Source organism: Necator americanus, chromosome I, assembly GCF_031761385.1.
Source record: "Necator americanus strain Aroian chromosome I, whole genome shotgun sequence".
NCBI lineage: Eukaryota > Metazoa > Nematoda > Chromadorea > Rhabditida > Ancylostomatidae > Necator > Necator americanus.
The window spans coordinates 33,138,507-33,149,216 of NC_087371.1; the positions used below are offsets into that span (position 1 = coordinate 33,138,507).

A 10,710-nucleotide genomic window follows, 5' to 3' on the forward strand; every position below is an offset into this window, starting at 1 on the left:
TGTCCGGTAGGGGAAACGTTGTGCAAACATGTACTCCCGGAGGCTTGATGGATATCAGTTATTCGGGTTCTTCCGCTTAGGACCAGATTTGCTTGAAATGTCTCCGAAACTGAAGCTTAGTAACTTATTAACTATTAGCATAACTTATTCCCTGCTTATTCTTATTCCACTCTTTTCTCGTTGCTGGATTTTCTATTGTTTATTTGTATTCATTTCTTTCCTCTTACTCCGGGCACGCATTTGAGTGTAATAAATAAATAAATAGATAAATAACGCTAGGAAGATATAATAAATTGAGTTTTCCTAACCTGATGATCATTCTTTAATCCAGAAACGGTTTTTCCCCCAAGTATACATAGTTACTTGAAACCTAATGCTGATGAGTGTCGTAGGAGTGGAGTTTGTTAAGTATTTGCTGTGCAAACCACCATATTGACACTCACTTCGTTTTTTTGTTTTTTTTTTTCTCCTTTGCAAAGTAAACGCTAAACATTTGTGTGACCTTACTTGAGTGCATTTTGTAAAGCGACATCTTACTGCGTTATTTTTTTTTTGCGGCAGTTTTCATAAAGAATTCATCTCGAAAAATTTATATTTTCCAGGATAACTCGTCTGCTGTGGAAGTGGTTTAGATAAACGCACGGGTCGCTTCTTCACGACACGATGCGGCCACCGCCAACTGGCCATATGGTCATCAACATGAAGACAACGATCACCACACATGGAGCGCATAATGGTGTAATTGTTCATGCTGGTGTTCAGTCAGGATCAGGAGGGAACTCTCAAGGCCAAGGTTAGCTAGCTACGAAACACCACATACTCTCTTTAGCTGACGTTTTGAGCGGATCTGACGCCATATTTCATCCGTCAGAAAAAAAAATTCCTGGGTAAGCAGAGTCGAGGGGATTTTTTTTCCAGATGCATAAATCCATATAAATTTTTCTTCTCTTCTGTTTCCTTTCATTTTTTTTCTTTACTTTTCTTATGGGAAGATAGGTCCAGCGGGATGAATGATATGTGGATGAGTCATAATAGTCAGTAAGACATTCGCAAATGTTAAAAATAAATTGTTTAGTTCTATATTGTCGATAGTGAAGAATTTAGTGAGAAGTAGCTTGAAATCCACAAAAACAATCCCGAAAAAATACTTAAAATTTCTTTTACGTAAAGATTTCTAGGGGTAATTACAAAAGGATGAAGAAGATCTTTACATAGATGATGGTGGTTCGTATTCACCTCGGATTTTATAATACAGCGATATAAAAAAATGAAACCATGTTACAAAAATTATTTCTTTTTTCGAAGAGTTCGTATTAGTTCTGGCAACTGTTTCAGCGCCATGACTCATGGAGCATCCGTGATTAAATTTTCGTTTATAGAAAATGGGAGGAGCGTTATTATCCACGTGGCCAATAGTGGTAAGGAGTGGGCGGAGTTAAAATTGCAACAAATATCTTCGGCGATTAATTCCACTAAATAAAAAATGGAAAATTATCAAAAAAACTTTTGCGCTAATATTTTTTCTATGTTGTCTTGTTCATTACTTAGCAACAGGTACGTGCAACCATAGTAATCCACTATATGTAGGTGGTTTTATAAATCGAAACGATAAAAAAAAACGTCGGGTTCAGGCGAGTTTCAGACAAAATTCCTTGAGCATTGGCAGGGCGTCCTGTCAGGAAGTCGTTTTTTTCCTTCCGTAGAAATATTTCCTAAGTTATAAATGATTTTTAGTTTCTTTTTCAGGTCCACAATGGTATGTACCATCACAATTCCCACAAATAGAAACACCAAGTGGTTCGAGAATGCATACAATGGGACCGGGAACAAGTCAAGAGAATATAACAACAAGTATGTGTTACGGTAGCAAATAATTATGGTAGTACGGTAGTATGCCGGTATTTCTAAGCAGAAACTCGTATTATATCCAATCTTCGAGAAGATTTATATCCACATAAGCATGATTTATACGTAGCTGTGCATATTTTTCTATTATGGCTATTATGGATTTATATGGCCGTTGCCGGCCATAACTCGTATTTATTCGCCTTCAGGTTGGCCAGCACTTCACATCAGCACCGCCACCTCACCCCAACCACAACCCGACACACAACAACAACAACAACAACAACAACGGCAATCGCGTCAGGATCGCTCACCTCAGGCTCCTCCTCCTCCTCCTCCTAGGCGTTCCCCATCGCAATCACCCGTCTACACTTTCAACGGACGAGATTCGCCACCGGATGAGTTCATTCAACCGACGAAAGTCACTTTAAATATATTTAATTCGGTGAGTAATTTAAATGTGTAGAGATTTTTCAAGTGTTTAAAATACTGTAGCTTGTTAGACTTCTCAAGTCCTTGTACTTTACGACAAGTGTCTGTGTAAATGAGCTTTTTGTTTGCGTTGTGCGTTGATGCTATGCAAATAGACGGCTTGGGTAATTCTCATAGGCTCAAATCCATTGGATAAAAGCAAACGGGGACGTTGGCTCATTTGTGAGCTTTTTTTTACATCATTAGTAAAAAAAAAGAATACCCAAGTCTCTAAAAGCTTAAGCTACTAGTAACCGAGCTTTATAACTGAAAATTTTCCAAAGAAATCGCGTATCGTTAGTGTTTTCGACTTCAATTTTACCTACCTACATACTTCATTCATCGTAATTTTCAATCGATACGCATGTTATTCGCAATACGTTCAGGAAAGATCGGACCCAATACCGATTGAGACAAGCCTCCGCAGATCGAATACTACTGAGAACGCTGATGCGCTTATCAATGATACCGTAACCACAACAACCACTGTGGAAGTGTTTCGAACTCCGGTACGTTCGTAAGGAATCCCTTATCAGTCCTCTCGACTAAAAACTCTGGTCAATCTCTTTTTTCAGTTGGATCCAGCTCATCCGGAAAGAGTTGTGGCTTTGCCACCGCCTCCAGTTCCCAGCATAGACGATCGGCCGCAGTTGCTTAGGGTGAATGGGCCAGGTTACGAGAAATGGGTCAGCCAAAGGTGAGAATATCTGGGAGATTGTTGGGCGGATCGATATATCGATTAGTGCTCCTTCAGGACTGAAACGTTGATCAATGACCGGCCACTGCAAACACCTGCACAGCATGCTAAAGCGGTTCAGTGGAAGGAGAAGTTAGTCGATGGCGGTCCTAGTGGCGGAAAGAAAGTCACTTTGTGAGTTTCTTCCACTTTCTTTTCTCACCGTTGCCAGGTTCCATCCACGGAATAGGTATTGATTATTTTGCTAAACCTTTAATTAAGGTTTGATCCATACTCGGGTCCGCGATCTCCGTTCGCAAATGCTACTACGGTACCGCATCCGCCGTCCTCACATCAGTACCAGCTTCCTGTTGTGAATTCGTTCGACGAGAGGTAGATATTGTTTTTTCCATATTTGTGGCATACGTTATGAATTCGTCCATAATTTCCAGAATATTACCACGTACCACGCCGAGTAAACCTCCATATACTGTACAGTCACCAACCGAATTTTCACAGGTCTCACATCCGGTTATCACGAGTTCGCAAGAGGACCTCACTAGGTACAGGCATCCTTAAGTTTCTTGCAAATTTTGAAATTTTGAAGATTTTCCGAAAGTGGGCGTCCCCTTTTCGCTCGTGTAATTGGTCACCAACTTGTCAAAAGCCACGCCCTAAACCACCCATCTACTAAAATAAAAGTTATCTTGGAAACACGAAGACCATTACAGTCTAACAAAATTATTGATGCGCAGTGCTTTAGAAAAGTAGTAAAGAAATCGGAAACTTTCGAGAAATTCCTCCATCTTGGAGTGGATTCCACAACATCTTCAAACATCTTTAAATCCTATGGTGATACTTATTCATACGATCTCACCTCTTCGCTAGTCTTCCCAGAAATTTAATATGAAACAGTATGATTTCAGTTTTCGGTTATGTTCATATATGTGCGAGTGAAGTATAATATTTGTTCGAACTTCCAGTATTTTCTAGGACCTTTCGATTAGGATCCACTTAAATGCATCACCCCACCAATCTGGGGTGGTGCGGGTTTCAGTTGGGTTATGTCTATACGGGGTCGTAGATTATGGGGAGCCCGGAAAATACGGCGCGTGCTTAAGGCTGGCGCGCTCCAATAGAAGTAGCTGTAGAAAATAGCGCCCCAGAGCGCTCGAAGCCGAACCTTCGGGTCGTTTTTTAGGGAAATTAGGAAAAAATGGACGGAATCACCCTCCTCAAGGTAATTTACGGCCCCGTATAGGCATAACCACCTGAAACCCGCACCACCCCAGCTTTGTAGGGTGATGCCTGTAAAGGATCTTTCTTGGGGTTTCTTTTGCGTAGACTTCGTTCTTACCAGAACTTATTTTCCTTCAGAGATTTACTGCCCCCAGGTGTGGGGTACATATGAGATCCTGATTATGGTTTCAAGCATTATCCACACTTAGCATCATAGTTTTTGGTCATGTAAAAGAATCGCCGTGCTTCTGATTTGGAGGATGTCTTAAAGACATTTTATTTGAGGCCAAGATTTTTTGGTAACTTGACTAAATTGAAATTTCACCGCCTTTGGTTGCATTTCTATAGTTGAGTGCAGAAATAAACTATTTGAATTAGGTTCCGATAACTTTAAATATCTGTATGAAACTGCCAAAAACTGAGAAATTCTTTCGAAAATTTTCTGGACTTTAAAGTATGCCAAGTTACTAGTAAAAGATCTTTCAAAAGTGACGAGTACCAGAATGATGAGCTCTGGACATAAAATATACCATAGTATATTTAACTAGAATCAGAAATCTGAGCACTTTTTAGACGATTTGATGAAGAAAAAGCATTAAAAATTTTATTTACCCTTTATTACCACTTGATTTTATTTCGTTTGTTCAGGCCACCATTCCCGAAAAGTCCTATTCCACCAGCACCAACAAGCGGTTATCCAGGACTCGTCTCACATCCAGCGATTCCGGACCCAACGTTGGACTACCCAAGATCACCCATCGAAACACCCATTCTACAACCATCGGTTTCTAACGGTTATGAACAAGTCCGACGGACAGTCCCACTTCCTCATCCACCAAAACAGAACTATTCGGACTTTTCCCTAAGAAAAAGTCAGACCAGTCCACTGTATGTTGAACCAAATCGTGTCAGGACCGTGAAATCAACCGAGCCATCGCCAAGCGATCAATATCGGTCCATTGAACCACCTGAGAGGTATCGTTCCACCCGACGTTCACAAAGTTCGCATCGGCGACGACGCGATCATCATCGCGACGATCTGGATCGACAACGACATCGCAGCGAATCACCTGCATATCGACAGCGTTATATATCTACTGGATACACTAAAACTACTACGGTATCACCTGCCGATTACGGTGAACATCCGGATCCGAATCGTCTACCCGGTGAAGGACCAACTCGAGCGAATTCGCGCGAGATTTTCCGCCTCTATCAAACCCGTGACGTCATGCAGAATGTGGTGGCGCAATTGTAAGATTTCTATTGATTTTTCTTGAAAGATCGATTATCATGTTTTCATGATCGGTGGAATCGTTGACTTTCATTTGGATATTCGTCATATTCTGAAAATTTTGCGACTTCGTGTATAACTGAGAGAAAACGGTGATGATCGATCATATTTGTTGTGCTCCTTCCGGAAAGTCGATTATCGATTGATTGGCCAATTTGCTCTGAAGTTTGAACACCTTTCCTTTCATTTCAACGTTTCAAATACACTTGTTCTAAATGGAAGAGAATTTTCTTTTTTTTTTTTGAAAATCAGTGAATGAAGGGTCTCTATTTCCATGCGATAGTAAAAATGTTGGGTGAGGTGCATGTGTTTTTGAGCAGTTTTCGGTTGCATCATGGTTTCTGGGGCTGCGTTGGAACCGCTGTAGCTCATAAAAAACTGCAGTTTGGCCATAGATCGATATATCGATTTTCCAGCATGTTTACGGTCAGTTATATGAATCCGAGTGACCGAAAACAAAGCGTTTTTTCTTGGCCTTGTGTCGATAGCTTTGCTTCGAGCTGTTTTAGCGGTTCTTACCTATTGTTCGAATTATTGATCTTATGTGAAGTATTCGATCGTTCGAAAAAAAAACAGTACATACTCTGACAGAATCTATTGTCCTTGACCGCCTCGACCTTGATGAATATATAAGTATTTCGATTTTGTGATGCTTATTTCCTAGTGATTCTAACCAACTCTATCTACCTCTGTGAACATCTACTTAATACTAATTGATGAGAAATGCATTGATTGACTTATCGATTTTTATGGTACTTATTAGTTATGCTCAGGACGAAATCAGACTGTCTCATTCGAATATTCCCCATGCTATGTCTTTGATAACGACGCTTGCTGCCAATACAGTATTACTAACCAGAGCACTTTCAGAGTAGCTGTCAGATCCACACTAATCATCGATAACGTAGCAAATCTTTATGCGCATGTCTGTCTGTTTGTCTCTCTGTCAATCTGTCAGTTGTCTTTCCCAAAAAGACAGTAAACATTTGATCGAAAGTGTACTGTAGCAGTCGAAGCAAAGTTATCAACACATTGTAAACGAAGGCAACGAACGGGCAACGTACGTAACATAATCGAGCGCAGCGCACTGTGATCGGATAGCGTTTAGTATGCGGAGGTGCATATATAGAGGAAGAAGGGATAGAGAAGCTGTGCCAGTGAAGAATTTTAATCCGAGAAAGACACAGTCGGATACACCGCTGCAGTTCTAACTTGTGACCCAATGGGTAATGGATCGAGACAACTCGTCCAATAGTTTTGGTAATGATGAAGATTTTTAAAGCTAAATGATTTCGTTGACGGTATTCAGAATATAGCTGGGTCAATACGACACGAATCACGAGTGTAGCTGCGGTGCATTTCCGTACGTACTCGAAACGGCGTGGTGGAGGCAGCAGTTGGGACCTAGGTGGGACCGTCGCAAACTGCAGCAATGGGTGCCACCAACAAGGGTTTCATCACGGCCCTAGCCGCTACACTCCACCAAAGCCGCCTACGTAATTCGTGCACGTGCTTCATGTCGTTTTGACAATACTATAGTTGCAAAATAAATGAACGAGAAATTGAGATGATCGAATAAAAAATAAAGGTGTAGAAATCATTCACTATTCAGAAAATGGTAGGCAGCTCAAGCTATTTTTATATTTTTCCTCGCACTATACGTCGTAAGAGAAGACGGCAACACTGAGCGGGAAGTACGAGATCTCCTCGGTAACCGACGCTGGAGAGTGCCTGTACATTTTTTCCCTGGTGTGACCACTCGCGGCTAGACCAAAATCTGACCATTTAACCGTGCGGTGTGTGTGATGTGTTGCTTGTGATCTTCTCCGGTCGTGTCGTTTTTGTGGGAAGACCATAAAAATCGCCTCATTCTGTTACAGTCGAATAAAAACGATTCAAAACCTGGTGCAGCTGCATAAGCGGCTGTGCCTGTAGGTGGTGAAGTGGACCAGTGAGATCGAGACGGAAACCTGCAACTACGAGTAACGGTCCCACCTTGATCCCAACCGCCAGTGACTTTAGCCGTTTACGAAACTGGACCAGGTTTCATGTCATTTCGACCCACCTGTACACAAATATATCTGTACTGCTCTACATACACATTAGGTTGGTCCGAAAGTCTTGCAAAAAAAAATTACACTTTCTTTAAACATTTATACACTTTTTGTTCATACATATCAACCAACAAAATAATGACTATCATAATCCATTACGTATGTTCGTCGCTTCGCTATACTATCAAATTCAGAAGTGTATACCTCCGGCGGTTTCGAGCCCGAGAAGTGCGAATTCTCACTCTCCAGCTCTTTCTGATCATCTATTGTTTTCTCTCGTAGATGCAGCTTCAGTGCTTGAATCAAATCGTAGTAGTGGGCTAAATCAGGAGAATAATCAGGGTGCGGTAGAACTTCCCAGCCAAGCTCGTTAACTTTCTGGCGAGTAATTTTTGCCACGTGAGGTTCGGCACTGTCATGAAGTAGAGCAAAATCGCCTATTTTCTTATACTTCAGGCGAAATGCGTCTGTCATTTTCGGTAATTCAGAAAAGTAGTCTTGAGCGGTCACAGTGTATCCAGGTGGACGCAGTCCATACTGCAGGATCGCCTTGGAATCCCACCAACAACCAACACAATTTTCTTTTCATGCAATTCTCCTTTCGGCTCTTTTGGAGGCGGTTTGCCACACTGGAGCCAACTTTTCTGCCGTACGCGATTAACACACAACAACCAACTCTCATTTGCTGTAATGATTTTGAGGAGTAAATTCTGTGTCTGTGCGCGCAGAGGCAAAAACTTACACACACTCACCCTTGCGCCAACTAAGAGGCACTTAATTCCGAATCGACATTTCCTGCTTTGCAGAGAAAACGTCCGACGCAGCCTAGTCCACATCGTCGACAGTTCACGAGCAGTTGCGTTGAATTTGTCTCTGAGAGTGTCACGCAAGGCTTCATCATTCCAGTGAACTGGTTCTAACTTAAAGCGAAATATCTCCCGTGTTGAACCGCTCGAACAAACGAGCGAGAGTCCAGCGAAATACTGCATCTCTTTTGAACCCAGCACAGATATGAGCGGTGGCGTCGCATGGGTTGTGGCCGTGCATGAATTCGTAGTATATGGTTCGAGTTTGATTCTGGATCTGTGGAACAACTCGAAGTGTAGCAACAGAGCAAATGTTTTTTGCTGCATCGATCTCCTTATCAAAGCTTGACCCGCACAAACATTTATCAATTGTAAAAAGTTTGACTGCATTGACTCTACCGCCATGATGGGAAGGTGGTTCTTTTTTTTTACGACGATTAGAAAGAGATGAATGGAACCACTCCTGATGCTGCATTCTACAATCCATCTCTAGCTCTTCCCGCGAATTCCCCCATCACGTCAGATTCGTGGTGTGCCGCTTTTGATTTTAATCAATGTTCCAAAAAATGCAAATTTTCATCTACTGGTCAAAAATTGCGCAAAAAAGTGGTTTAGTCGCTGTGCGCAATCAAAGTGCAGAGTGTAAAGTCGGGTCAAAACGACCTGAAGCACGGACATTTGCGCAAGCGGCTGCGCTCATAGCGGAGCGGTGGAGCGTAACGGTTGGGATCGTGTAAGGATCTATGCTACCGCCACACACCTGTGCAGTTCGCCATGGTCCCACCTCGATTCCAACCGCTGTCTCCACCGCACCGCTTCCGCTTTAGGTTCAGGTTATGTGTAGGTGCTGGTTGCAGGACAACTGCATGTAGGATTCTGTCGCACATTACAGTGACGCGCTTGGCTACGGATTTGGAGATAGTTTGGTCTTGTCGCCATTAGCAGAATCTGAGGACTCAGTGATCTCTGAACTGTCGTCTCGAGCTGATCGCACCCGTTCGGATATACTGGAAACCAAGAATCCACAAGAAACAGAGGAAGTATGTTTGCCTCATCGTTTCCTTCTTGTTCGTTCACACCTATTTTATTTTAGGCTAAACTTCGCCCACTACACAGAACCACTAGGGCAACTTCATCCGATGATCTTTACGAGGAGTTGGACCACATTTACGAGGAACTCGACAATTATCGATCGAAATCGATAGTTACTCCGGAAATAAGTGATAGTTCAAGTACGTTGAAGGAAGAAGACTCTAGTGAATCAGAAGAATGTTCTGGATACGCTCCTGTCGCGGACATTATCGAAGAACTGAAAACACCGGAAGTTGAACGGGTTCAAACCCAGCAGCACCTGGAACAACAAGAAATGACGTTATCGGAGTATCGACCGATCTGTCGCGTTCGCAAAGCACATCCGGATGGTCTCATGTTTCCTCGAATAACTGCCACCGTTCCCACATTACCTGAGCTCCCAGAAGAGCACGAGATATCGACGCTACCTGCCGAAGGTGATCACAGCGGTGCTGAAGCGGCATCCGTGATACCGTACGTGGACGAGTCGCCGCGGTTCTCCGCGCAGCTGATCATGCCATCGGATTTGACGTCAACCGAGGAACAGTCGAAAAGAGCGGTGCTCAGATCACAAGCACAAGTTGTGGCTGATCAACATAAATTGGTCATACGTGGATGGGAGTCATTATTTTCTGACTCGGAGGAAAGTTGCTAGTATCGATTGATGACATCATCATTCCGTTCTTTTTTCGTAGGTGTTCCACTGTATTTCATGTGGATAATTTGTGATTATCTATATTCAGAGCTATTTTATTTTATTTTTTCTTTCCTTGTACATAGAAGATTGGCGTTAATTCCAAGCATATCGCATTAAATTTCCTTGTGGGAGTAGAGAAGTTAACGTGGCTAGGTTCCAAGTTTGGGTTCAAATCAAATTTTTAAGATACAATCATGCCTATTTCTTTAACATATAGCAGATAGCAGTCATCGATTATCGATTTATCAAATGCATACTCACGATTTCAGGTTACTGTAGACAAATCTTCCATGTTGTGCCAAAGACCTAATTTTTAGGCATCTCAGTTGTTTACTAGGATTCATCGATTTTTTCTCTCGCCTCAACATCTTTATTTTTTTCATTTTGCCACATTTATCACGTCTATACATGACAAATCTAATCTCTAATCAATCAATATTTTTGCTATATCATCAAAGATCAGTTATCATTTGAAACGAGATGAGATTCCAAGCACTAATACTGAGTATTCTAGTCGTATGGGCGGGGCCATAGTTCCACTGCCTTGATTCGCTGAT

At 42.1% G+C, this 10,710-nt stretch overlaps 1 protein-coding gene across 1 annotated transcript; it reads left to right on the forward strand.

Moving 5' to 3' along the window:
• Positions 1–663: 663 nt before the first annotated feature.
• RB195_007598 (uncharacterized protein) lies at positions 664–10,111 on the forward strand (the record flags this gene model as incomplete). The annotated part of the gene is made up of 11 exons (XM_064181318.1): positions 664–793; positions 1,747–1,851; positions 2,055–2,290; positions 2,703–2,825; positions 2,892–3,013; positions 3,071–3,187; positions 3,275–3,385; positions 3,445–3,555; positions 4,880–5,485; positions 9,278–9,425; positions 9,479–10,111. The coding sequence occupies 11 exons, from the start codon at positions 664–666 to the stop codon at positions 10,109–10,111; spliced, it is 2,442 nt and encodes an 813-aa protein (XP_064038117.1).
• Positions 10,112–10,710: the final 599 nt, after the last annotated feature.